The sequence below is a fragment of the Fusarium tjaetaba genome, assembly GCF_013396195.1.
Source record: "Fusarium tjaetaba strain NRRL 66243 chromosome Unknown NRRL66243_c0000052, whole genome shotgun sequence".
Classification (NCBI taxonomy): domain Eukaryota; kingdom Fungi; phylum Ascomycota; class Sordariomycetes; order Hypocreales; family Nectriaceae; genus Fusarium; species Fusarium tjaetaba.
Genome location: NW_023501248.1, coordinates 62,273 through 88,723, shown reverse-complemented (window position 1 = coordinate 88,723; position 26,451 = coordinate 62,273). Strand labels below are relative to the sequence as shown.

Here is a 26,451-nt window from a genome sequence, read left to right as displayed (position 1 = left end):
AGTCCAAGCGTGCCACAGGACCGCATCACAACCAAACAAGTAGTGTTTTCACAAGGGTCAACCAATGAATCTCACCTGAAAGTCTTCTAGTGTGCACTCAGCATTTTAGAGTAACTGCGTCAAGTAAGAGGAGAAAGGCAGCATCAGCATAGCATTATCCATACCTGATTTCAGACACAATACTAATATACATTAACCATCAGACCCGGGTATCATGCATCCAACTTCCTCTTCGCTGAATTCTCCAACTCTCCCATAAGCTGCACCAACTTCTCCGTTAGATGCGGCACCGACATTCCCGCAAAATTACCCCTCACAATTCCCATAACCGCCTCCATGACTTTATCAGGCTGAGAAAGCGGCACACTAATCACAACCTCCCCCTCACCCTGAATATCCGTTCTCCACCGTATACATGGCTGACCCTGTCCAAAACCTTTGAATCTTTGGAGCGCTATACTATCTGCTTCGTCCAAGTAAACATTCTGACTCAGTGCTCGTGACAGGCTGGATTGGTCGGATAATAGGCCGTATACCCAGAATGCGAGACTCGCGTGGTATAGAATTATGGCCATGGGACCACGCATTGAGCCGCGGGGCGAGTGTTTGGCGATATGCATGATCTGAGCGGCGTGGAATATTGTGTGCCGGGCTGATTCGCTTTTCACCCAGTCGCGGACGGTGGGATAGACTGCACGTGCTCGTTCGGGACCTTCCATGCCTGCGAAGATCTGAATGTCTTCGAAGGGCATGTGAAGATGGAGAAGGGCGAGTTCCAGGCGCATTTGGATCTCGGGGTCTGCGGAAGTGTCGGCGGATAGACTGAGTTTTAGGTGTCCAAGGAGTTTGAGGAGCTCATCTTTCCGCATCTCTGTGACAAGGGTGTTCCAGCGTCGAGGTCGTGAGCGTTGGAGGGATGAGAGTTGGAGATACTCCCAGCACATAGTCCATGTACAAGAGAGGACCGCCATGATAGCGACATATGAATCAACCGAGTCAGTATGGTTGTTGAGGATGTCAGGATCATCGATGACATCCGCAACAAAGAGGGGTTCATCTTGTCGGCGCGAGGCCTTGAGCGAATTCCACTGTTCCGGCGACGCAGCAGTCCACAAGTCCGCATGTTCCGGAAAAGGCAGAAGGACCTCGGCATACGACACCGAAGGACTGACCAGCAGCGCCGTGGAAGTGTTAGCATCATGAGATAGCATTCTGAAAGCAAGCCTCTTGAAGGACTCGTCCTCTACCCATTGAAACCATTCTTCCCGTGAGACTAGACCTGGAGATTGCATGGTCTTGCTCTGGGAATATACTGATCTCTTGAACTTTCCGTCGCGACGCATCATGGTGAGCACAGGGTTGAAGAAGCTCTCTGCTATCTCGACTTTGCGGGGGAGACCGCTCCAAATACCCATCTCGAGAGTGATGACGAAGGCTTGGGTGAGCTGAAGATCACGGACGAGACTATTATCCTGTTCCCACTAGCCAGAGGTCAGACTGGGAAGTGAAGACGGTGAGTAAAGGACTTACATGTTTGGCGACAGCTATCCTCAAGCACTCTTGTATGGCATAGCCAAGCTTTGACAAAGCAGGGTCGGAAGTCAAGACCGCTCCGCAGGCAGCCATAGCAGCGACAAGCTCCGGTCTCTTCTCGTTGGGGTTGAATGAGGCAGCGTGGATGAATGAGGTGGCATGTGTGACGGGGGATGTGAGGTAGTACTGAAGTAATGTGTCCAACAACTCAGCAGAGGGGAATGAGGCTACTGCTTTTGACAGGTGATCTGAACGGCAACTATTGACGACCATCATGAGTATCCTATCGCGAGCTGGTCCTTCTAACTTGGCGGAAGTGACTCTTGTGTTTGAGTCCAAGGCGACACCAGACTCAGGTGAAGGGTAGGCAGAGTCTGTAGCAGGAAGGGAGAGATTATGCTCCTCAGCGCCAGCATGGTCTTTGGCGTTTGGTCGAAACTTCCAGTGAGAGTTCTGAAAGGCCTCAGTACACATGGCAGCGGGTTCGCCGGGATCGGTATGTGATGCGGCACGTGGTGTTTGAGCCCCTCGGGGAGTAGGCTGTATACTTCTCACTTCGAAAGGGATGCTGGTGTTGTATGAGTCGAGGAACCGGAGGTCTATGTCATCGAGTTGATTGTATGTGTACATGTCGACATCGTTGGCGTTGGGATTAGCCCATCCTCCTGATAGAAGGTTGAGATCGGGGAGAGGGAAGAAGAGGGGATCAATGTTGGTGTTCATGGAGGGGTCTATTCACCGTAAGCCTTGCACTTGGACGCGGTGCCTTGAGACTTACCAAGATTCTGAAAGAGACTATGTGATGTCTGCGGCGTGAGCATGTCCAGCGAAGGCTGCTCCATGACAGAAGACCCCGACGTCGACCCAATACTATTATGATTAGGGAACGCAGACATAGACGATGACCCATCATCTTGAGAGAAGATAGCCTCATCCTGCTGCTGCTCCTCAGACTGAAAGTCCGAGTCCAGGTCCATGGAGTCGTTCCACTTACACTCGATGCCTTTTTCTTGACATCGACGACAGGGTTTCTCATCACTACAGCGCAGGTGATTGGTAGAACATGCCTTGCAAGCCTTGCCGACCCTACCTGGCATGTAACGCGGTTGTTCAGCTACAGAGCTATCCCCAGCCTGTGAGCCATGACCAGCAACATGTCTTTTCAGGAGGTCCCTTGATCATTGTTAGTAAGCGACGCGATGAAACATCGAGGGACTAGACTAGACTAACGGTCTTGTGAAGGCCTTTGGACAAACATGGCACTTGTAGGGTTTTGTCTGTGTATCTAGGTAAAGCAAGTAAGCAACAATGACTGAATCAATGGAAGATGCAAACATACGGGATCGCACGTGACGCGCTAGATGATCAAGACGCTTATAATTCTTCTTGCATGAACCGCACTGGAACATGCCAGGTTGAGTCGTCGACATAGTGAGAGTCAATGGTCGTGCCAAGTGGAGAGAGGGAGATTGTCGGGACGTGGAGGAGGAAGAGAGAGAGCTTGTGTGAGGAGCAGGGGGAAATCGTGTTGTTTTTTCCCTTCGGCTCGGACATGACAAAGAATCCGCGGGGGGAAATCTCAGGTTGCATTTTGCGGGGGTGGCTACGCGATGCTAGATCCGGGATGGTTTGGTGTTGTATTGGGAGGGTTGTGATTTGAGGGGGATACGAAAATTGGGGGGAGACGAATTCCTCCACATCCCGATGGAGATTTAATCACCCTATACTTGTAATTTCGGCAATTGATTCAAGAGAACCTTAATAAATAAATATATAGATAACTCACACTTGTCCCAGAATGGGTATGTTTGTTTGATCGGTTCTAGACAATTACAATTTCAACTGACATCATGAAAGCGAGTCTAACACCAGTTCACTTCTTCTCCCATGGATCTACCATGATGCTGGGAGAAGAGTCCGAGTCTGCCGACTACTGGAAGAAGGCCGGTGATCAAGCATTGGCCAACAACATCAAGGGAATCATCATGATGGTATGTATTCCCCTGCTCTACACAATCAATTGACTGATGATATTATAGGGCGCTCATTGGGACGCTGAAGGCGATCGCATGCAAGTCGCCATGAACCCCAAACCAGGCAAATCACCCGTCGCATACGTCCACCCTTCAAAATACGTCGACTACGAACTCAACCCCGATCTCGAGACCGGCGAGCGCTGCATCTCCCTCCTCAAAGACGCCGGCTTCAACGTCTCCGGAAACACAGACTTCGACTGGATCCACGACACGTACCTCATCCTCATCCGCATGTTTCCCAATGGCTGCCCACCAACAACACTAATCTCCATGAACGCGCGCTTCGATCCTCACTACCACATGCGCGTCGGCGAGACTCTGCGTCCTCTGCGAAAAGAAAATTACCTCATTATTGGGTCTGGCGGTGCAGTGCATAATCTTTACAGGAATATCTGGGCGCCTATTCTATACTACTCTGATAACTTTGCGCAAGAGAAACCACCTGAGGCGTGGGCCCTGGAGTTTCGACAGGCTGTTGAAGATGTCATCAGGAACAACAGTGGACCGAAGTTGAGACGCGCGATGACGAGGTTGATGAAGCATCCGTTTTACAGAGATGCTCATGCTACGGATGACCACTTCATGTCGGCGGTTTTTGTGGCGGGTGCGGTTGGGGATGAGGAGGATGAGGGTGTTTATGGTGAGCTCAAGGCTGAGACTTGGGAGTTGACGAATATGTGTAATAGCCAGTTCACATTTGGATCATGGCCGAGGACACTTGCGACAGCGGCGGCATAAGATGGTTTGGTTGAGCAGATTGTTAAGAAGTCTTGATATACAGCGTGCGATAAATAAGAGATTGATTGAATGTTTGCCAAGACGTGTACTCAAGTTCGTTCAGCGACGCAATTAATTATGTACATGTAGAATTGTCCTTATTAGATTGCCATTTCTGGCACGAACCATTATCATTCCTCCACAGACTATATTAAGCCTAGAGTACCTTCGGAGTACAAAAGATTTAGCTGGAGATCTATTTACATGTTAGTGATTTGTCTACTCAGTGTTAATTGCATCCACTCACCTCAATGATGGCAGGTCCAGCAGCGACGGTGTCATCAGAGACGACATCCTTGCAGCCAGTAAGGACAACATAAGTCTGTCCAGCAAAGCCCTCAGGAATCTCAACAGAGAAACCACCATCAACAGCCTTGGCCTCAACAAAAGTAGGGCCAGTGACAGCGATGAAAGCAGCATAAACACTCTGCCCCTTGGCACCCTCAAGGGTATAACCAGGAGTCTGGAGCGTAACAGTGCTACCAGTCTTGATCTCACTGCCCGAAGCAGCAGCAGCCAAAGCAGGGAAAGCCTTGACGGGAAGAGCAGGGTTCTCCTTGGGGCATCCTGTGATGAAGCCCGAGGCAAGGGAATACACCTCGTTGTAGCTCAGGGGAGCATCGAAGGGCTGGGCGAAGGGGACTTGCTTGAGAGCACCGCGAATGTAGGATGAGTGACGCGCCTCGACGGTGAGGATGGAGCCGGCGGCGGTGAGGTAGGTCTTGCTCATGATGTCGGCTGCGGCGCCGAGGTAAGCTGAGACGCCGACGCCTTCGAGGACGGAGGCGGTTGCGAGGAAGGTCTTGACGTCTGTGACGCCGAAGGAGTATGTGCACTCCTCAACGGGTGTGACACCGGCAGCTATAAACATTAGTCCAACTTATCATTGCATGTACGGTATCGAGACATACCCTTGAGAGCCTTGGTGAGAAAGTCAACATGAGCAGTCTCATCAGAAGAGACCTTCTTGATGTTGTTGTAAAAGGTAGAGTCATAACCGGCATCCGCAAAGTCCTTCTCAGTAAAGTTGGAAAGACCTTGGCGATAGAAGTTATCCTCGAGATGCTCAAGAGTAAGGGCGTAGTTGAGGATGACTCCGTCGTTGAGGCCAGAGGCACGCTTCTCGATGACAGGAGCAGCGGAGGCAAGGCCAGCGGCCAATAGGGGAAGGGCAGTAGAGAAGTACATGATGACTAAAGACTTGTATGGTTTGATAGAAAGAAGGAGATTGCTGGTATTCTGAGGGAGTGAATTGGATGCACCAGGTAGTAGATATGTGATTGTTTTATCACCAGTCCAAGTACATATACTTACCCAACAACTACTAGCAACACCATTAGGCCCTCATGATGCCTCGACTTCAATTGTGAATAATATCCCCGCCCTCGATCCCAAGCCTTAATCTCCCTAGACTCACAACATGACGATTCGGCATCTCCCCATTCCGCTCCGATCTTCCCGCCGTCCAATCTCCCCCAAAACCCAACTGAAGCTAACAACAGCCGAATTCCCAAAAGTATCGCACCGCCCAAATCTCAGCCCTAAGAAACATCCATCTCAAACAACACAATTGCCGAATCAAGACGTCATGGTTCCAAACAGATTACCAGATCGGGCACGTTTCGATGATCTCCAGGGACTCAGGCTCGGCAACTCTTGAAGCCGTGGTTGATAGTTCAAAACTAGTGCTGCTCATCATTCGTGCGCTGTTTTCTAATTGTGGGACGTTTGGATCTCGGATGGCGCTTGTTCCGTGAGCTAGAGAGGATTGAGTTATAGTCTGGGTTTTGGTGAGACATGGCTCGGAATATTCACCATCCGAACAACATCGCGTTTGTTTTAGTTCAAGAATTTTTGTAGTTATGTTGGTAGTGTAGATGGTGTTGCGCTTGGGTAGTATGTCTTAGGCTGAGGTTTGAGGAAATTTGGTGTTGATCAGGGGAATTGGTAATCTCTCCGAGCAGCCGAAAGTCTTCGGGATGAGTTTGGTCCGTGCCATTGATAGTCATTGTTGGTAGAGACGGCATTAATCAACAAATTTTGGAGAGCAAAGAAATTCCTGTTTTTATTAATTGCATTTGTGTTTTATTTGCTTGGATTCCCCCGCCAAGTCGTTTGTTGTCAAATTGTCTAAGCCTACCATTCACTCTTTGACTTTCACTCATTCACAACGCAACCATGAAGTTTACTCTCATCGCTGCTCTCGCAGGTAAATATCAATCTAAGCACTCATACATTCAATAGCTAACAGCCATGCAGTCCTCTCAGGAGTCCACGCTGCCGAGTCTGCATCTACAACAATCACCTGCAGCTCTTGTCCCTCGGCCGTAACGACCCCTGATATTGTCACACGATCCGCTCTCCCTACTACATCCTGCACTGAGAAACCTTTGACGGTTGTGTCAATGACCAAGGGAGGCAGCGGAGCTGCTGCACCTACTGGTTCGGGCGCCGCTTCTACCCCTACAGCTCAGGTCCCCGTGTCTGGAGCTGGTATTAAGAAGGGCAGCGTTGGTGGAATGGCTGCGGCGGCTGTAATGGTGGCTGTTTATGTGCTTTAGTGTTTTGTGTAGTGGCCAATGGCGGGTTATACCAATGGAGGGCGAAGTTAATATTCTATGGGTACTAGTTTTATATAGTGGTGTATGAGCAGCATGCTGCACATGTAATACCGAGTCTTGTTTATGAAGGAAGACTATTTCACTTTTGCGCTGCCTCACAATTGATATTTTGGATTAAGGCACAGACTAATCTATTATGCTGTTTTACGTGCTATCTAGTTGGGAATCACAGGAAGAGTGATATAGTTTTGTTGACGAGGACCAAAGTGGATATGGTTCGAACCTTGGAAGACCTCAGGTGATCTAAAAGAAGTTAGCAATAAGCACCACAGTCTGAAATATTTATGCTTACCTGTCGACCGGATCGTTGTGCAAGAAAATACCTGACCCCTGAGTATCCCCCGACGACACCTCAAACACCAACTTACCCCCCTTATCAACAATAACATTCGTAGGCCAGACCTCAATATCAACGCCATAAACTTCACCCTGTATCACAGGCTGAACATCCTTGCTGGTGTAGTTGCGATGAGGAAGCCACTCGCGATGTTTAGGGTGTTCTGAATCAACCTTGCGCAGCGACACGCGAAGCCAGCCCTTCGTCAGGGGGACGGGATCACCTGCCGTGCCAGTGTAGAAGACTTCTTCCCCTGAGGGATCGAAGTGGCGAAGTGTGACAAATAGATCAATGTCACTGGGTGTAGGGCCGGAGGGGTCAGGGGAGACTGAGACATTGAGATGAGCGACAACGTGGCCCGTGATCTCTGTCTCAGCCCCAAAAGCAGGAGTTGAAAACTGAACCACCTCAGGCTTCTCCAGCGTTCCAAGAGCCTTGTAGGTAATTTTCTTGCGCTCTGTCTTGGGCTCATCCCAGCTTAGACCTTGCTCAGGCGTGAGGAAGAGTTTCTTGTACTGGGTTCGCGCAATAGGCCACTCGTTCTCTTCCCTTCTAGGATAGGCCTTTTCCTTCTCGGCGTCGTTGAAGCCAACGTTGCCCTTTCGAAGAACGAGACTTACGGGAGCGACCTTGCCTTCTTCAGACCAGCCCACTCGGTCCTCGCCTTTGAGGAAAGCATCGAGGAAACTTCGTTGAATTTCAACTTCTTCCTCATAGTAGAAGGGAAGATCGTGACGACCTGTGATGAGGCGGAGATACTTGAACTTTGACCCAGCATGGATGTATCCCTCGATGTTTCCGCGGAGATGGAGAAGAATACCGCCCCAGTTACCAACTGATAGAAGAGGGACTTCGATATCGCCCATGTCGTACTCCTTGGAAGCGTAGTAGGCCTCATCTCGGAAGCGGTTGACTTGATTATCGATAGTCTGATCCTGTCTGTTGGCCTCAAGCTCTTCTTCGGGTAGATCACCCTCAATAGTATCAGGACCCCAATTCCTAGCATTTCTCCCAGGTCGACCGTACTGATTCGTAATGACCTGACGGTTCCACCAAAACTTGATAAAAGCGTTTGAAAGAATTCCACCATGTCTGCAACGATCGCGATAATAATCTGACATACCCTCCCAGGGCACAATAGCACTCAGACCCTTTGGTTTACGGGCAGCGACTCGCCATTGACTTCCGGCATAGTAACTGATACCGAGAAGACCGACTTTGCCAGATGACCAAGGCTGCTCGGCGGCCCACTCGATGACATCGAAGAAGGCTTCGCTGGTGCCTCGTGACATGGTATCAAGCTTGCCGGTTGATTGGCCGAGACCTCGCTCGTCAGCGCGGACGATGGCATAGCCGTGCTTGGTCCAGAAGCCAGGATCTGGAGTTTCCCATGCTGAATGCTGAGATTTGTGCTGAGGATTCACTTCACTGAAGGACTTGGGATGGAAGCTACAATAATATTAGTTGTTATTTTGTGAGTAGAAGAATTGAACTCACTCTTGATACCAAATGTCCTTTCCATAAGGGCCATATGTGACGAGAACAGGAACCTTGTCAACACCCTTGGGCCGATAGACATTGAGTCTCACCAGACCGTCGCCCGCCTTCAGAGGAACAGTAGCATTCTGTTCAAAAATGTAAGGAAACGATTCCTCATCCACAGTATGGATATCCTCCTTGATAGGGTTCGGCATTGTAATAATCGATATAGTAGTAGAACTGAATTATGCTAAGACCAAATCCAAAAAAGCCCTTGTAAAATATCGTATGACACGCCCTATTTCACTTCCACCCCGTGGATTACTCCCCCTCAATTGCACCATATTTTAATTCCTCGCCGAATTGTCCCTTCGGTTGAGACCCCAACTTTTGTGGGTGGAGGGTTCCGATACGGGGGACGTTCGGTTACGTGGGGCCGAGACCCGAAACGCGCAAGACCCCAGAATGCAAAAGTGAGATCGGGGACTTGGAGGAGATGGGACGGGGAAAGCGGGAGAATCTGGGGAAGGTTGATCATGAGACGGTTTGGAGAGTCTGGGGTTTATTAGGTTCAGAGCTGCACGAAATCGTTACATCGTTTGGTCGTATACATCATCGAGTACGCTCTGTTGATTTGTTGTACTGTATTATTCACTGCAATCATGACTCAAGATACAGAAACAAGACCTTTAAACATTCTTATTGTTGGAGCAGGTAATTATATCAATCTTGGAGGATTTATCGTGAGGAAATGCTGACATTTCAGGCATTGGTGGTTTAACCGCTGCGCTTGGTCTCCGCCAACAAGGGCATAAAGTAACAGTAAGTAAACTTTATCGTGACGATACCCACTTTGACTCATACTCTGTATCTCAGCTATTCGAGAGATCGCAATTGGCGAGAGAAGTCGGAGCTGCTATTCACGTGGCTCCCAACAGTCATGGACTTTTGAAGCGATTTGGTGTTTATCCTGAGACATTTGGCGCAAATCGTGTCGAGGGTGTAGGTCGCGCAATCACAATGATCTAAATCACAGCTAAAGATTAGCAGGTCACTGAGTATACACATGGTGGGCACCTCAAGTTTGATAACCACCTCAAAGGACCACTTTCAGTCTGGGAGCACGTATGTCGCACGGTGTCATTCCTGTAGAAATCGCTAACATGTCGTAGCCGTGGGTTCTTGCGCATCGCGTCAGTCTCCATGAAAACCTAAAGAACCAAGCAACCTCGAGCGAAGGCCCTGGAACACCAGCTGTTCTCAAGACCTCTAGCCCAGTAGTCGGTGTCGATCCGTCAACGGCGACAGTCAAGTTCGAGGATGGCACTTCAGTATCTGGAGACTTGGTTCTTGGAGCTGACGGTGTCAGCGTAAGAAGCCCAATTCCCATCTGATGATCTTGAAGCTGATAAAAAATAGTCGATAACGCGGTCCATTGTCACTGGCACAGATATCAAGCCTTATGGCTCTGGAAAGAGCGCTTTCAGATTCATGATTCCCCATTCCAAATACCTCAATGACGAAACAACCAAGCCTTTCGCGGAGCGCACAGGAACCATGACAATGTGGGTAGGTGATGACAGAAGAATCATCATGTATCCTTGCTCCAATAACACTGTCATGAACTTTGTTGCCATACACCCGAGCAATATCACCTCTGGGGCAAACAAGGGATCTGGTAAGTCAGAGAAGCATGTAGAATACGAGTGTAAAGCTGACATACTTAGGCTGGGGACAGGGCGGCAGCAAGGAACTTCTTCTCGAGGTTTACAAGGACTTTGAGCCCAGAGTTCGCGCTATTCTCAACTTGGTTGATGCCAGCGATTTGAAGCTTTGGACTCTGTTGGACATGGACCGCATTCCAACATGGCATAAAGAGCGACTTGTCTTGCTTGGAGATGCGGCTCACCCATTCTTACCTCGTAAGTTTATCTCATTTGTTGAAGCGACATTACTGACCATGTCTCCCATTTAGATCAAGGACAGGGTGGTGGTATCGCCATTGAGGATGCAGCATCGCTAGTGGCCCTGCTTCCTTACGGTACAACAGCCGATGATATTCCCAGTCGCCTTTCTCTGTACGAGAAAATTAGAGACGAGAGAGCCCATATGGTGCAACTCTTCACCAGACAAGCAGGCGAGGATCTTGATGAGGAGACGCGAGCCAAGTTCAACAGTAAGTCAACTATATCCCCAGTCACGAATAGTCAAAGCTAACAATCATCCAGTTTACAAGTTCCTTAACTACAATTTCGGCCATGATGAGTGGCACAACACCAAGAAAGCTCTCAGAGATCATCTCTGGTCGCAAAACAAGAACCTGCACTGGAAGTCTCCAGTATCATTCGGCCCCATGCCCAGTCCTCGACAAGATTTCCATGGACAACGATATAACGGAAATGATTCTTCGTTCACCACTTGGTCTGTCCGTTTCAAGTCTTCAGCTACGTATCTCAAGACTCTCTTCCCCACAGACAAGTTCAGCTTCTACAAGCCTGGCACTGTCGCTGAAGCTACATACTCCTGCACTGAGTTGAAGGGCATGAAGTGGCTTGGTGGTGGCGGTTACAAGTTCTTTGGTCTTTGGATACACGGTGTTCAGTATGAGAAGAAGGATGGCAGCAAGATCTATGGATCGTTCCTAGCTGTTCTTTTGGAGAACCTGGCTGATCCTATCGTCACGGGCCGTGAGGAGTTGGGTATGCCTAAGCTCTTTTGCGATATTGATGTTGTGGAGAAGGGAGCCAACACTAGTATCCGCTGTAGTTGGCGAGGAGCAGAGTTCGTTGATATCACGCTCAAGGGTCTTGGAGAAGCTACCAACGGACATGCAAATGGTGCCAACGGCACAAACGGTACCAACGGCCATCCCCCAACTGTTGGTCCCCCAGGCGCCCCTCCTCTGCCAGAAGAACAGGGCCTTCTGATATACCGATATGTTCCTGCCGTGGGCCAGCCTGGTGTTGCTGATGCCGCATATCCTGTATTTATCGAGAATGGGTTGGAGACGACGAAGCGACAGGTTGAGAAGACGTTGGTTGGAAGTGGTGGTGATTTGGATCTTACCTCTGGTACCTGGGATACGTTGCCTACCTTGAACCATATCGCGACTGGGTTCTCTGAGATTCCTGTCTATGGCGTTGTTAAGAGTAAGGTTGAGTATGGAAGGGGTGTGGATGATATTTCTCATGCTCGAAGGGTTGAGTAGCGCGTTTGAGATTTGTACATATTTGATTAGCATTTTATAGCAAGGCATTTGATGTCTGGTATTGTGATAATATTTGTCGGTGATAAGAAGAATCGGGGGGTTAAAAACAGTGTTTGCACGAGATCCAGGTTCCATCTGTGTTTGCACCTCGCGAAACGGAAAGCCTTACCTCAACAACTTGATAGGAGGTCCAGATCACACATAAATACTGGTTATCGATGGTCCTGGCCGGCATACATTTGGATTGATACAAAAATGAGATACTTGAAATCAAATAATGTTCTCTATTCTTCTCATATATGTAATAAATCAAACTCAGTAAGGGCGAGCAGGAGTTAGCTGGCCAATGCATTCGCCAAATCCAACACCCGACTCGTCTCCACCAACAGATCCCGTTATCCTCACAACATCACCATCCTCAAGAAATCCCCTCTTCGAACCATCGCTCAGAGTCACAGGCTTACTACCACCCTCTGTGCTCTCAAGCATGCAGCCTCGACTCGTCTCATCAGAACCAGAAACAGTACCAGTAGCTAGCAAATCTCCCGTTCGAAGCGCACTACCTGAGCTAACAGAGTGCGCAACCATCTGTTGGGGTGTCCAGTACAGAGACTCAACTGGACAAACGCCAAGTGTTGTGGTGGCGTTGTTTGCCACGACGTCAACTTTCAAGGTGATGGAGAATGTTGAGGGGTTGGGATGCTGGAGGTATGAGGCTGAGATGGCTTTTTGCTCTTGAGCCTTGGTTCTGAAGGGTTCTAGAGCGTCGAGGGTGATGATCCAGGGAGATATGGAAGTTCCTAGACTCTTGCCGTTGAAAGGACCAAGAGGAAACATTTCAAAACCTTGAATATCACGGGCTAGATATGTTAGTCTCTACCTCTGACCAGTAGATTTGAGTACTTACCACTCCAATCATTAAGAATCACAAAACCAAAAATATGATCCTCAGCATCCTTAGCGTGAAGTCTCTCCCTCATACCCAACGGCTTTCCAACAACAGCAGCAAGCTCAACTTCATAATCAACCTTCTGAGATGGCGCATAGATGATAGGATCGTCGCCTTCAGTTGCAGCAGGGTTCTTAAACTGTCCATAAGGACGCTCAACATCCGTTCCTGAGACAACGATAGAGCCTGTTCGGCCTTGATATCCAACTGGGAACTTGAAGAAGCCGGGTGGTGGCGTTCCGTTGTTGACTACTATACGACCTGCGTTTATGACGTGGTCAAGAGAGCAGGAGAAGTCTGTTTGAAAATTAGCTTTGATTTAAAGGGGCTGAGGGGTTATTCATACCTGCAAAGTCTTTGATTTCTACTGGTAAGTACATTGTCACATCATTGATGTCTTCTTTGCTGCCTGAAGGAAACTCATCGAGGCCATTTTGTTGATAGGCTTGTTGGATCTGTTTTCGGACTTGTTGATGCACAGTCTTGGGGAGAGCAGCGAAAGAGTTTAGAGCCTGTTCTTTAAATACACCTTGAGAAAGGCCATCAACATCCTTGAATAATTGTCCGACAAGATCATTCAGGAATATCACGGTATTTCCAAGTCTGGTCACAGCTTGAGGAGTCTTGTGAGACTGAGAGGAAGCTATTCCGAAAGGAATGTTCTTCTCGGTGAAGTGTTGAGCATAGTCAGGAGATGCCATATTGTTTGTTTTTCTTGATTAGTTGATAATCACAAATGAATTCAAAACGTTGGAGTCGATATGGTAAGAGTGACAGTCCCTTCAATTAACTCTAGTCGCGTATTATCAATCACTGACCTATTCTATCCCGAGGACTTAATTCCGAACCCGCGAAAGGCTACCGGTTGACATGGGGGTCCTCCACATCCCGATGAGTAAATCGAGGGGAAGGGCCCCGGATATGTAAGAGAAATGGAGTCGTATATCCGGCACTGAGCATAAAATGATGAAGAGAAATAGAATACAACGCTTTCATTAGACTATTTCAGTAAAGAAATTACAGAGCCAATTATCCGCAGTCATCAGTATACACTAACTCTGTAAAACTCAAACCTTCACAATGGCTCTCAACGGCAAACTCAGACAAACTCAACGCATCATCACAACACACAACGATGAAGGCAAAGCCATAATCGACACATCAGTCTCCTCAGACGCACCCTTCTACGCCCTCCCCGACGGCGAAGCCCACTTCGCACTAGGCTACGCCACAAAAGAATTCCCAGCCAAGCTCACCAACAACGCCGACGTAGAATCCTACCAGAACTTCCTGACCAACCAGCCAGGCCTGAGCATCTCAACGGGCACTATCCTGCGCTATGTCGACATGTGTCCTGGGCATACTTCACCTATGCACCGCACTGTGAGTCTCGACTACGGTGTTGTGCTGGAGGGCGAGGTGGAGTTGATTTTGGATTCGGGGGACAGGAAGGTTTTGAAGAGGGGTGATGTTTGTGTGCAGAGGGCGACGATGCATGCGTGGAGGAATACGAGTAAGACGGAGTGGGCGAGGATGTTGTATGTGCTTTTGCCGTCGACAAAGCCTGATGTTGGGGGGAAGGAGTTGGGTGAGGACTATGGAAATATGGAGGGTGTCAAGGCTTCTGAGTAGATAGAGAGATTTGATTTTAGCTGTTGAACGAGGAGAAATACAATGATCATATATGTCCTGTTTAAATGCCTGGCATCCTTCTATGAAGGACGATGTGATAGTAACTCAAGGCCATTGAAGATTGGGAATTTTTGCTGCTGGGTCTATCTCTACTACTTGAGTTGTCTTTGATAAGAGAAATTACAGGTTCAAGGCATATGAAACAGGTGAGACTGGAAAAAGCAATAATTTGATGAATCTGATATATGGTTGAATAACAAATGAAATTCAATAGTAAATAATAAACTCCGCCCCTCAAATAAATCAACTGCCGATCTAAAACTCTCCTCCAATTTGGTACTTCCAAACTTTATCCGTAAACCTGCCAATAGACGCCCTCCAATACTGAGCAGCGCCCTTCTCAGGTCAGCTCATACTCACAAAAACTCATCAAATCTACTTACGGCATTGACACTTAGACCTCGAAACATGGCAGTGACAAAGAACCTCTCAGCCGTGCTAGTATAGACGCGGACGCCATTGATATGCGCGGCATCCCGATTAAGCGGCCTGTACTCAGGCACACGGCGATGCGGCAGATCAAACTCTGGATGCTCTGCAGACGTCACAGGCGATGTTCGACAATCAGGCGATTCCTCGCGGCCTTGAGAGTGGTGAAGCTCATAATCGCGAAGGATGGAGCTGTGAAAATCGCCGTTTTGGGTGTGAGTTACTGTAGTGGTCGACATGTTGAAGGATGCGATGTTTGATGTGGAAGTTGAGTGAGATTCTGGAGTTGGAATCGATATCGAGACGTGTTGGTGAAATTGAAATTACTGACGTTGCATATTCTCATTTGCCGTCCAAACTCTACCGGGTGATTCGGGGCATTATCGTTTCATGAGACCTCCACTCGGGATGTGGAGGACTACTACCCCGAGACGCCCTCACCCGAACCGACGGGGAATCTGGGGTCCCCGGAGTCAACCCCAACTCGTCCCTCTACAGTAACTCTTGAGCTCAGTATCAAAATACGGGCCCTCAAGTATCTGGCCATATTGCTCGACATCTCCAATTTCCAACATCAGCTTAGTGTCCCACCATCCTCACCATTCACAATGTCCAAATCACTCGCAGCACTTAGATCAGCAGCCATCGACGGGCGTCTTCACAACCCGTTCTACCGAAAAGATCAACTCAGAAATCTTCATACTGCGCTGGCTGATAAAGCTGTGCAGATTCAAGATGCTATTGCGAAAGATACAAAGCATCAACCTGCTGAGGTAAAGGTTGAGTATTGGCTTGCTTTGCAGGCAATTGCTGAAGCGCATGAGTCGCTTGATCCGGTGAAGGAGACTGAGAATGAGTATGCCGTTACGAAGGGCCATGACGATGTTACTTGTCGGGAACCGATTGGTGTTGTTGTGATTGAGCCGGCGTATCATGCTTTCTTTTATGGATTGATTGCGGCGTTGGCACCGGCTCTTGCGGCTGGAAACTGTATTATTGTGCAGGTAAGTTCCTTATGAATATTTTGAGTATGAGACAGATGCTAATGAGTATAGGCTCAAAACTCACTACGTGAAACACCAAAGATTGTGCTAGATCTGATCGCCAAGTCTTTGGACAGGGATATCTTCACAGTCTCAAACCAAGAAGTCACCGCACAAGACATCAGCCTTCCTCACATCCGCGTCTCCCAAAACGGCTCAGACGGCCCCATTCTTAAAGACCATCTCGTCTCAGACCCCGAAGCACCAGTAGTAGCATTCGTGGAACGCGACGCAGACATCCAAGCCGCCGCCAAAGCGCTTGTATCAGCACGCTTCAGCCTCCAAGGAAAAGCTCCCTACGCCCCTGACGTAGTCCTCGTCAATGAATGGGTCAAGAAGGATTTACTACGCGCTCTTGTGCAGCAGAGTACTGAGTTTCTGGCTAATTCGCCGAATAAGACTAAAGCGCCTAAATCTGCGCTCTCGAAGGAGGTTGAGAAGGATGATTCTGTGCATGTTGTGCTTTCTGGGTCGAATGGAGTGATTTTGGATGTTGAGAGCAGGGAATCGAATTTGCTGCAGCAAAAGGTTGATGAGACGACACTTATTGTGCATGCTGTTACGAGTATGGACGATGCTATCGATACATCAAGAGAGTAAGTACAAGAACCCTAATCGGTTGAATATTTCTGACTTTTCTAGTATTGGATCTCTGGCCGCTGCTTATATCTTCACCAACCCCGCTATGGCCAAGTATCTATGTCAATTCGTGGATACGGCCGTCAGCTTCGTAAACCACATCCCCACCAAGCTCCTTTGTAAGTCCCAGGCCTCCTCCACGAAAACCAAAACTAAACAGGATAGACTCTCCAACCGCACCATCGGGCATCCCTCCCCAGTCTGGAACAAACGACATCTACCACCAAGATCTCTTCTCCCGCCTAAAACCCAAGTATCTCACCAAATCTGCCACTGACAACAAGCTCGACAAGATTGTCAACACAACTTCTACCAGAGAGTTGAGTGCGCTGGATCAAGAGGCTACGAAGAAGTTACCTGAGATGAAGCGGAAACTCAAGGAGTCGCAGCTTGGCTTCTTTGAGCAAGGTATTGTGACGAGTTTGGTGTTTATTTTGACGACTGCTGTGACGGGGACGAGTATTCTTGGATATTATGGGTATAGGTACTTGAGATCATGAGCGGCTTGACTTCGTAGTGGCGGAATTCACTTTATATAGTGTAGGGACTCCATAGCGTTGAAGATTAATTTTCTGGCTAAACCTTCATATATGCTGATTAGAATATCTACATCCCAGAACCAGAGTCTCAAATTTGAAATAGTAGTTGATTTGCGAACTCGCGAAATCCTCAAACGATACTGAAAACCTGCCTCTTCCCAAGCCCATTCCCCAGCTTCGCCAACCTCTCCAATATCTCTCCATGCATAATCCCCTGCACAAAACACTCCCCGACCAACTCAAACTTCTCCTCCCCAACAGGCCTCAGCAAATACGGCACATTACCTCCATCCAGCAACACAATGAAATCTCCCTCCTTCGACCGCCAAGGACATAGTCCAAACAACCCCGAAGTCGTTACAAAGAAACAAGGCTCCATACATGCCGGAAGCTTATTCGTCTTGTAGTGCTCCAACTCTTTACCGGCGCTTGGCTTCAGCACTTCGAGTGGTTCCCGCGAACCGTAGTTCCAGTGAGAGCGCATGTGATCTAGATATTTCATGTTGCATGTCTCGTTGCTTTCCGTTCTGAAACCATCTACAGTCAGGTTTCTGGACCAGAATGGTGATAGAGCACAGGGATCGAAGATTTTATCAAAGACTTGGGATAGTTCGCTTTGCTCTTCGACAGGCTTTTGGTAAGGATATATGTACTCGATGGGTGCGTGGCTGATACTCCTGATCTCAGTGATGTGCAGACCGGAAAGTTTAAGAACGAGAGGATCGTCTGTCTTGAGGAGTCCAAGATTCGGCTTCGTATCGCCTGCTGCTTTGAATTTGAAGCGGGCGTTCAAATTGGCTTGAATCCGTCTTGAGCTTCCTTTGCTGTCAACGGACCAAGTTGGTCGGTCCGTCACTGGATTTTGGGCTTCGGGGCCCATGATCTTTACCCATGTACGTGATGGTTGACAATGAATAGACGATAAAATAGCCACCGAGTTATGTTCCCGTATCCACCAGCGGGTAAAGTCAGCAAACACTCTCTCCTTGGACTTGTCGTAGTTGGGTCGAATCAAATCATCCAATTTCGTAGTATCATGCGTCTCATTCGCAAAAGTGAGTAAAGCAAACAATTTATCCCGAGGATCAGTTGCCTTGAGATCCAGACCGGAAAGAAAGACTTCTAAGATACTAGACAACTCATTTGTATCCTGTGCTTCGATTGGAGTAGTCGGGATCTCCGTAGTTCTGCCTTTGGGTTTCAAAGTCTTCCAAATAGCAGCCATGGAAATCTGCTGTGAGACAATATGGGGGTTTTGGCTGGAATATCCAGGGTTCTCAAGCCAGTTGCTGACTTGTACTACTTCTTCCCACGGGACTTGCTCTCCTGAACAGTGGATGAAGGGTTGTTTTGCTGATAGAGCTTCTTGGATAACCCAGACTCGGGTGAACCATGGGTTTTCGTAGAGAGTGCTCATGAGGAACGATAGCTGCGTGTTTCCATACCAGCCAGCAAGATCGATGATCTCTCTTGTCCAGTTTTTCAAGTGAATATCGAAGACTTCCAACATCCCCTTGAATGAGATGGCTTTTCTCTCATCCTTTTTGCTCTGCTCATAAGCTAGAATCTCTTCAAGAGGAGTTGAGTGGGCTGTTCCAACGCAAAAACATTGCTCACCACCTTGGCATTGTCTGGAGTTTGAGTTGCAGATATCTCGGATAAGCTTCAAGCAAGCCTCGACGCCGTGGTTATCCTCTCCCAACCAGATGTGAACGACTGAGGCTAATGAATATATCTGACTCATGAGCGTGACCTGCTGGGCTCTCTCTTCGAGATCATCTTGGTTAATGCACACGGCGTCGATCCATATAACCAGAATTTCACTCTCTAGTCTCAATCGCCGAAGTGCTTGAGCAGCAGATTTTCCAATACTAAAAGGCAGCGCTTCCGTTCCATTATCAAAGTCACCCTCTTTGGATAAGAAAATATCCTCTCGCTCAGTCGGGTCTCCCCAGCAATACGACAAGGCGTGGAAATCAATCCCTTTTGCCTCGACTTCCTTCAAGCTTGCCAAGCGAAAAGAACATTTGATCGGATCGTCAAAAGTTCCTGTATCAACATGAAGGAGTCGAATATCCTGTCTTTCGACACTCAGCGTCCCAGAATAATGCGACGTATTTGAGGTAAGTTGCAGAGCCTGAAGTTCTTCTTCCAACTCCTTAGGTTCGTATTCAATCTTGATGCTTCCCTCGTCGATGACGTTCACCCAAGCCATGTACATAGCTCGAGGAATCAACTGAATCACATCGCCTGGTCGAAGTGCCTCAATCCATAGTCTTCGTCTAGGTCCGTGGAAAACAGTCCACCTGTCAGACCAGTTCTGGGGTTCATCATTTGCCAGGCGGTTGTTGAGTACAGTGATTGTTCGTAGATCTCCGCGGCCTTCTGGGCGTTTTACTGAAGCGTCCCACCATGTGTACGATACAGCTTCTGATCTGTCCGCCCAACCTGTATGAATTGTTAGGTACCTCTGACGAGCTAAAAAGCCGGTTTACTGACCTTGATCGCGAGAGGTTCCTGCGAAAGTCACAGCGTGAACCCTCTTCGCATCTTGAGGCACTTCCAACTCAACATAGGGACGCTCAGGACAGTGATCATGGACCTGAATCGCATCCTTGCGCTCAACAAAACATGTTTTCATTTCGGATGCCATTTTGCGTCAGAATGATATGAGTGGATATGATAGATCTCGCCAAGCTTCATGAATGAGCTTGAGTTATTAAAGTAGATATCGAACGGAGGGAACCAAAATGTAAGCATCACCCCTGCTCAAGTGTTGTTAAACACCCAGTAGGAGATGCGGATGTTGTGCAAGGCCTGACAGGGCTGAGTGCATGGGCGCAGCACAGAGATCCTGGGGGCTAAGCAGCGGGTTCCAAATTTAGAATTACGATAGCAAGGAATTACAAGAGAAATATAGAGGCATCAAGTATGTAAGAATTAAAGGAAGTTGCCAGATTAATAAAAAGAATTTGGTGAGTAGATAGCGAAGCACTGAAATTGAAATGCACATCGTATCCACTATCAATCTTTATATCCCATCCCGAAATCCCCTCGCTAATCTCATGACCCATGAAACCCTTGTAGATCCTTCATCCAAGCCACAAAAATGTAGTCAATACGTCAACATAAGCTTGCCTAGGTACCTAAGTAGGGACTCTCCTCCAAAAGTCACCACCCAAATCCCGCCCATTGCCACGGCACACAGGCCACAACATCAGGCATCTCAGCCTTCTTCCTCGCCTCCTCAACTGCACTCACAAAAGCCCTCGAATTCTCCAACTCCCTACACATCACCCCACTCCCCGTCTCAATCAGACTCTGCCCATCCCTCACATACCACGCAACATGCATCGTATCCGATCTCTCCAGCAGAAACTTGAGCTGCTCATCTACCTTTGCTCTCGCCAGCGTCGCTCCATAGGCGTCGTTGTGCTGTAGGAGAATGCTCATTGATGAATTGTACCGAAAGATGTCTTCTGGAAACGCCGTGATCTTGGTGGCTATCTGCGCGGTTATCTTGGGAGGTACGTTTGGATGCCGGGCTAGATAGCTGATTGTATCTCGCCGGATGCATACGTCGTCGTCGTTGAGAAACTCTGCGAGAGCGTAAAGAGTTCTTGTGTCGGGGAGGAATCTCTTTTTCTCACGAGTAAGCATCTCGATCATGCGTTCCCTTCCTTTGGGTTCTCTGTGTGTTAGCGTCTCGCAACATACTGCCACGGCTTCGTGAAGTCTTCCGGGAATATCTGGGTGATGGATCCAATATGTAAGAGCATTGAGTCGTATGAGATGATCCTTATCATGTAGAGCTTTTTCAATGGTTCGCAGAACCTTCTCCGGACATCCAACAGTTCTGTAAACGGTTTCAAACACCAAGTCTCTTTTAGTTCCATCTTTGAAATCCAGATGGGACTCTATAGCCGAGTAAAGTCGCTCATTCAGATCCAGTCGGTGACTTTCCAACGTCTTCATCGCTTGTCGACGTATGGGCTCGTAATCGTCCACCAGACGTTCAACAATTGCTCGTAACACAGTCTCGGGAAGTTTCGATTGACCATCGAACAATAATAGCGCCCCCCTCCGGATCTTCTGATATTCAGATCCCAGATACGGGATGACCTTGTTGAGTGCCGCTTCAGGGAACGGAGGCATAACATCTGAGAACCCTCCAGGAATAAATAGGGGCTTTTGGCACCCCTTGGGCGTAGTAGTCTCATCGTTGAAAAGGCCTATCATAAGCTCCATCACCCTCTCTGATAGGAACTCCTGACATCGCAAGATCCTTTCCGCAACCAGTCGTATTTCTGAATCAATGTCGAAAGTCCCGACCCTCAAAAACTTGACAAGCGAGCATAGCGTATCATCCATGCGGGATAGTTCGCTCCGCCCTTCGAGTGCTTTGACGGCAGCAAGCTGGACAGCACGAATTGGGTTATTCAGATGATCAGAAATGGCTCTTAGATCCTCAATCTCAAGATCTGTCGGCTGAGCTAATGCATCCAGAGAAGCCAGTCTGATGACTACATCATCTCGCAAAAGGTTCGTAAGGATCTTGTTGACAGCCTTTCTTGGTAGTTGCTGGTCCTGGTATCCAAGTGCCAAAGTTGCAATAGCAGTATTCTCTGGGTCTCCGTATTCCATGAGCTTCAAGCCAGTCTGTACAAGATCCACATCATCCCTTGGTTTCTCACCACCTTCATCCTCTGTCGCCTTCAAAGCCAGGTACTTTTCCCAGTAGGACTCAGCTGTCAGGATGTCAATGGCCCTTTCTCTTGCGAGGCGTGTCTCTTCTGGTCTGCACAGAAACTTTGCCATACGATCAAGAGTCAACTGGGGAAGGTTCTTCTGCCCGCTCAACCTTACCATGGTCCGCCATCTTAGGCTAGCGTCATCGGAGTCAAGAATGGTAGATATAGCTTCGATATAAGTCGCTATAGTCTCTGGATATTCGTCCAGAGCAGAAAAGATACCAGATGCAACCCATGGACTTCGATTCTCAAGACTCAGCCTTAGTGCAAGGTTTACACTTTCTGTCAAGTATTCTGGCGGACCAAGAGTTTTGATTATCATTGAAACATCATTCTCCAGCAGGGCTCCGCCATACTTTTGGGTCTTCTCAGACCCAGCCTTTCTCAGCCGACATGTCAAGACATTTTCGAATTCAAGTGGAACCCGAGATCCTGACCGCATCCTCTTCTTGTAAGCCATCAAAGCCGCTCTGAAGGTGACGGGATCCTCATTCTGCAACATCATCAAAAGTGCCTTGCTGGGGAACTCGGTCTCACCAGCTAGTGAACCCTCTTGGAGCTTCCTCCTCTTAGCTTGGAAAGTAGACCATCTCACTAAATGAGCCTCAAGGTGGCTTCTATGACTTTCGAGCCTTTCCGATGACGCAGAAGGACGCAGTTCCGCGAGACAATGCATTGTCAATCTCTGATGGGCTACGCCTATCAAATCGAGTGGCTTGGCGTCAATGGCCTGGAGAAACTGCAACGCCAGTTCATCGGAGCCGTTCCTCCCTGAATGCAATAGTCCCGTGACAAAGCGCCACATGATGTTGTAGCGAGATGAGTATTTGTTTTGGGAAAGGAAGTCCTTCGGTTTTGTAGCTGTGTGGGATGAGGTTCTCGCATACCATTTCGCATCTGGGTTGAAGTCTATGCAGACAAGATCTGCCTTGTCATGCTGCAACCAGATGCGCACAAAGTATCGGGCGGCGAAGTATTCTTGCAGAGTCAGGTGCAGAAAGTGATAAGTACGACTCGGCTTTCCGACTGACGAGTCTGATGTTCGTAGAAAGGAAAGCTTTGGTAAGATGTTATCGACAAAGGTAGAGTGTGTGCTGGTGTATCGGCAGATAATATTGACGTGCTTGTCTTGGAACTCGACAATGTTGTTACACAGCCCAGTAAACGCAAGTTGTTCGATAAAGCGTGTTTCATCTTCGATCAGCTCTTCAATGTCCATGGCAAAACTGTCGTCTTTCTCAGTCAAACTGTCCCTAATCTTTGGCTTTCCCAATCGCACAACATCTTTTCTCCATAGACCTTTTTCAATTGACTGGTAGAGGTCCGTCATGGTCTCAGGGCCCTGGTTGTGGACTTGATCCCAGCCATAGCAAAGGGCATCGAGCTGAATGGGGATGCGGACGAGGTCTTGGATGAGCGGGCGAGACGAGAGGAAGGTCTGAATCTCTTTGTGTCTTTCGGGCTCCATGTGCTTAACGTATTCGTGAACTTGATCTGTCCCGAAGCCGATCATCTCTAGTTCCAGGTCAAACGTCTTTATGCCCGATCGAATCGGAACAGAGGGGCGAGACAGCGCGAGTACATTTGGTTGATTGAGAAGGCATATGACGAATCTTGCGAGATCATCGCCGGGCCGTAACAAATGCCAGACCTCATCCAGCCCGTCGAGCAGAAACAATGTCTTCCCGCCTGGGTCAGTACACGCATCTCGCAACGCTCCAGCAAGGTCGCTACATTGTGGATGCTGCGAGAAGAATTCATCACAAAAGAGTTCCTTGAGGTTGTGTCCTCCATCTCGCGATAGCAGGTTGCGTAGTCGAACCCAAAGAATGCGATCAAAGTGCTGCCTCCAGACTTGATTCTGCACAAAGTCGTGCACAGCTTTCTTGCAGAACGTCGTCTTGCCTACGCCTGCTTGACCGCGAATGAGGATTCTCGTCGAGTGTTTTGATGCCGCGCCGTGAGCACGCGCGGCATTGAATATGTCGTGAAAACTGACTCTGACACCGCCATCTGGGCCATGGACATTCAACCGCCGAAACAAGGACAGATTTGTGATTTTGTTGCTGGGTGCAAGATTTGAAAGTCGAGAAGTCTGGTTCCTGGCGTGAGGTATAACCATGAGATTGATGTAGCATTGTTCAAGCGGTAGTCGCTCGCCTGACAGACGCTCTATTTCGAGATTCTCTTTGCTGTAGCAATGCTGAAGAAGCCAGTCATCGGCCGCTTTGAGATAAGCAAGGTTGTCCTTCAATCCGGGAGTTGTGAGTCTCTGGGTCTCTGGCGATTCTTCCGATGATTCAACAGATTGACCAGACTCTTTCACGGAAGGATTAACCATTTTTGGGTGCATGTCGATCAGCCTGGCTCATAAGAGAGCAACCAAGGTAAGGTAGGTAGGTAACTGCTAGCAGGGCCACGGCTTCAAGTGTGCTCCTGAAAGGTACTCTATTTGACTCGCGAAATATGCTTAGGTATAAAAGAAGGGACTGCCAAGTTTCCAATCAACAAAATCAACACTCTAGAGTCGTAGATTCAATGACCTTGGTTGCAACAAGACGAATGCGCAAATGGGAAGATAACAAGGGATTGCTGCCTCCAAGATCCCTGCTAGCTTGGGCTTCCCTCCTCAATCTAATCAGCCTTGATGCGGCGCAGCGGCTAACGCGGAGCCATTTTCAACCCAGAGTGAAACACTACGATAGCTGCGATAGGCCAGATGGCCTTGATATCCGCGCTAGAGATACTCAGCCGCACTAGGTTGACTACAGGAGACTGATTAAAACATCTTTAAGACTAAAATTGGGCCATTGGCATTATTCCTAAGATTTAGTGTCTGCTAAAATACCTAAAGCTGTAGGTATTGTATGTCACTATCATAGATATGCAAAAGAGGTCGTGAAATTAATAAGAAGAGTTGTTTATTGCTAAAATAATTGCTTTCTTCACTTGCGCTTCGCAACTACAGCAGACCGAAACTCTTGCTATCATCTTTTCTGATAGTGGTGCAATTAGTCATTGGACTCAAGGTGATCGGGATAAGTAGTTAGCGTGTTACTACTATTCTGCACGTATGTGATGAGCGCAGTACCCGAACCGCCGCCGACAGAGACTGAGGCTGGATTGACAAAGGCCGTCAGCTGTGTATAGCCATTGGGCGTGGGAGCGGCCGTCAGCGTCTTGACAGTGAAATCGTCGCCCGGCCCGCGAAGGGTTGCGCGCATAAGCGGTGAGCCGTCAGTTGTGCCGCTAGATCCTACGGGGTCGAACCAGTAGACGACGAGTCGCTTGTCGATGAAGAGTGCGGCAATCGGGGTGTTCATCAGCGCTTTCTTCCCGCCGTTGACTTGTTTCTCTGATCGCACGTCGTGTTCAGTCAAGTTTCCTCACAACATGTGCTGAAGGACTTACGAATGTTGCCATCGGCAGATGTCAAGTGCAGTGCTCCATCGCTGTCCTGGACGACAGCGAAAGCCTGGGGGGTCGTATTTGGCAGAGTACCGTATGCAGCGCCCAGATAGCTCGCTGCATTAAAGATAAGAGAGAGCGAAACTTGTGAGGGGGATGGGACCACGCCTGGTAGCTCGAGGCTGTAGAGACGGACGTTCCCGTTTCCTTTATCTCTGCTCGACTGTCAGTGACGAGGCGTCAAGGCTAGGAGAAGATGATGATGACATGACATACCCTAGGAAGAACAGCACGCCATTGTTGTTTAGGTCACTGCATGCGGCGATGCTGAAGGCGCTGGCGAGCGGAGGGGAGCCGACATTGAGTAGAAGGAAGCCAGGGCTGAGTCTGCAAACAAGTGAACCACCTTGCTTTGCAGCCAAGACACCATAAACGTTGAGCTACAACGAAAGCAGTTGTTAGTATCGTATTTCCCATGACTGAAGATCTTCCAAGTTCATGCTTCTCACCGTGCCGTGGTGTACGGCGGCAGTCAGTGCCGACGTGGCCAGGATGTTACCAGACGGGACATCCGCCGGCCCAAAGTTGAGTTCAAGGTCGTGAGGCTTATGCTCGATGGCCGAACCGCCATCACCGAAACCAACATAGGCATTCGTCAGAGCCAGAAGCTGTGCTGTCGTGCTGTCGTTGTACCATATGAGAAAGTTATTGGCTCCCGCGGGATTGGCGAGCGATGCGATAGCTGCCACTGGCGTATCAGTAGGTTCACTCATGGTAATGATCAAGTAGTTGTAGGGGACTAAGAAATACGAAAAGATTGAAATTTTCTTCTTGTTGAAACTGGGAGTTGGATCTGTGCGTGTAGCTTCGCCTTGTAACAACCGGTAGTACCCAGGCTCCCTTTAATATTCCTAGACAATGCGACCAGGCCAGCTGAGGGTACAATTATCACCTCGAGTAGATACCTGATCATGTCAAATGGTCCACTCAAGCCGGTGAGTCCAGACTGG

General features: G+C 48.5%; 13 protein-coding genes across 13 annotated transcripts; 5 read left to right on the top strand and 8 right to left on the bottom strand.

The window, feature by feature from the left end:
- Window positions 1-212: 212 nt before the first annotated feature.
- On the bottom strand, window positions 213-2,963 carry FTJAE_2615 (zinc finger MSN2; the record flags this gene model as incomplete). Its single annotated transcript, XM_037348828.1, has 7 exons — window positions 213-1,481; window positions 1,531-2,264; window positions 2,312-2,486; window positions 2,528-2,571; window positions 2,624-2,706; window positions 2,764-2,818; window positions 2,873-2,963. 7 exons carry the CDS (start codon window positions 2,961-2,963, stop codon window positions 213-215), a joined length of 2,451 nt encoding a protein of 816 aa, XP_037210290.1.
- A 420-nt stretch (window positions 2,964-3,383) lies between these two features.
- On the top strand, window positions 3,384-4,307 carry FTJAE_2614 (aromatic ring-opening dioxygenase family; the record flags this gene model as incomplete). Its single annotated transcript, XM_037348827.1, has 2 exons — window positions 3,384-3,524; window positions 3,573-4,307. The coding sequence occupies 2 exons, from the start codon at window positions 3,384-3,386 to the stop codon at window positions 4,305-4,307; spliced, it is 876 nt and encodes a 291-aa protein (XP_037210289.1).
- A 223-nt stretch (window positions 4,308-4,530) lies between these two features.
- Window positions 4,531-5,534, bottom strand: FTJAE_2613 (stress response rds1p; the record flags this gene model as incomplete). The annotated part of the gene is made up of 3 exons (XM_037348826.1): window positions 4,531-4,542; window positions 4,594-5,207; window positions 5,258-5,534. 3 exons carry the CDS (start codon window positions 5,532-5,534, stop codon window positions 4,531-4,533), a joined length of 903 nt encoding a protein of 300 aa, XP_037210288.1.
- Window positions 5,535-6,524: 990 nt separating this feature from the next.
- FTJAE_2612 (uncharacterized protein) lies at window positions 6,525-6,907 on the top strand (the record flags this gene model as incomplete). Its single annotated transcript, XM_037348825.1, has 2 exons — window positions 6,525-6,555; window positions 6,606-6,907. 2 exons carry the CDS (start codon window positions 6,525-6,527, stop codon window positions 6,905-6,907), a joined length of 333 nt encoding a protein of 110 aa, XP_037210287.1.
- Window positions 6,908-7,122: 215 nt separating this feature from the next.
- FTJAE_2611 (hydrolase family) lies at window positions 7,123-8,998 on the bottom strand (the record flags this gene model as incomplete). Its single annotated transcript, XM_037348824.1, has 3 exons — window positions 7,123-7,210; window positions 7,260-8,753; window positions 8,802-8,998. The coding sequence occupies 3 exons, from the start codon at window positions 8,996-8,998 to the stop codon at window positions 7,123-7,125; spliced, it is 1,779 nt and encodes a 592-aa protein (XP_037210286.1).
- Window positions 8,999-9,445: 447 nt separating this feature from the next.
- On the top strand, window positions 9,446-11,991 carry FTJAE_2610 (3-hydroxybenzoate 6-hydroxylase 1; the record flags this gene model as incomplete). The annotated part of the gene is made up of 9 exons (XM_037348823.1): window positions 9,446-9,497; window positions 9,550-9,605; window positions 9,660-9,785; window positions 9,834-9,908; window positions 9,956-10,153; window positions 10,203-10,461; window positions 10,511-10,705; window positions 10,759-10,959; window positions 11,012-11,991. The coding sequence occupies 9 exons, from the start codon at window positions 9,446-9,448 to the stop codon at window positions 11,989-11,991; spliced, it is 2,142 nt and encodes a 713-aa protein (XP_037210285.1).
- A 315-nt stretch (window positions 11,992-12,306) lies between these two features.
- On the bottom strand, window positions 12,307-13,641 carry FTJAE_2609 (fumarylacetoacetate hydrolase; the record flags this gene model as incomplete). Its single annotated transcript, XM_037348821.1, has 3 exons — window positions 12,307-12,851; window positions 12,899-13,237; window positions 13,287-13,641. 3 exons carry the CDS (start codon window positions 13,639-13,641, stop codon window positions 12,307-12,309), a joined length of 1,239 nt encoding a protein of 412 aa, XP_037210284.1.
- Window positions 13,642-14,020: 379 nt separating this feature from the next.
- Window positions 14,021-14,572, top strand: FTJAE_2608 (cupin domain protein; the record flags this gene model as incomplete). Its single annotated transcript, XM_037348820.1, has 1 exon — window positions 14,021-14,572. One exon carries the CDS (start codon window positions 14,021-14,023, stop codon window positions 14,570-14,572), a length of 552 nt encoding a protein of 183 aa, XP_037210283.1.
- A 315-nt stretch (window positions 14,573-14,887) lies between these two features.
- Window positions 14,888-15,300, bottom strand: FTJAE_2607 (uncharacterized protein; the record flags this gene model as incomplete). The annotated part of the gene is made up of 2 exons (XM_037348819.1): window positions 14,888-14,968; window positions 15,016-15,300. The coding sequence occupies 2 exons, from the start codon at window positions 15,298-15,300 to the stop codon at window positions 14,888-14,890; spliced, it is 366 nt and encodes a 121-aa protein (XP_037210282.1).
- A 369-nt stretch (window positions 15,301-15,669) lies between these two features.
- Window positions 15,670-17,298, top strand: FTJAE_2606 (aldehyde dehydrogenase family 3 member B1; the record flags this gene model as incomplete). Its single annotated transcript, XM_037348818.1, has 5 exons — window positions 15,670-16,065; window positions 16,117-16,700; window positions 16,747-16,862; window positions 16,909-17,227; window positions 17,283-17,298. The coding sequence occupies 5 exons, from the start codon at window positions 15,670-15,672 to the stop codon at window positions 17,296-17,298; spliced, it is 1,431 nt and encodes a 476-aa protein (XP_037210281.1).
- Window positions 17,299-17,349: 51 nt separating this feature from the next.
- FTJAE_2605 (heterokaryon incompatibility (het-6OR allele)) lies at window positions 17,350-19,935 on the bottom strand (the record flags this gene model as incomplete). The annotated part of the gene is made up of 3 exons (XM_037348817.1): window positions 17,350-17,369; window positions 17,664-19,730; window positions 19,782-19,935. The coding sequence occupies 3 exons, from the start codon at window positions 19,933-19,935 to the stop codon at window positions 17,350-17,352; spliced, it is 2,241 nt and encodes a 746-aa protein (XP_037210280.1).
- A 518-nt stretch (window positions 19,936-20,453) lies between these two features.
- FTJAE_2604 (NACHT LRR and PYD domain protein) lies at window positions 20,454-24,374 on the bottom strand (the record flags this gene model as incomplete). Its single annotated transcript, XM_037348816.1, has 1 exon — window positions 20,454-24,374. One exon carries the CDS (start codon window positions 24,372-24,374, stop codon window positions 20,454-20,456), a length of 3,921 nt encoding a protein of 1,306 aa, XP_037210279.1.
- Window positions 24,375-25,044: 670 nt separating this feature from the next.
- Window positions 25,045-26,214, bottom strand: FTJAE_2603 (uncharacterized protein; the record flags this gene model as incomplete). Its single annotated transcript, XM_037348815.1, has 4 exons — window positions 25,045-25,388; window positions 25,445-25,656; window positions 25,718-25,881; window positions 25,951-26,214. The coding sequence occupies 4 exons, from the start codon at window positions 26,212-26,214 to the stop codon at window positions 25,045-25,047; spliced, it is 984 nt and encodes a 327-aa protein (XP_037210278.1).
- Between the last annotated feature and the right edge of the window lie 237 nt (window positions 26,215-26,451).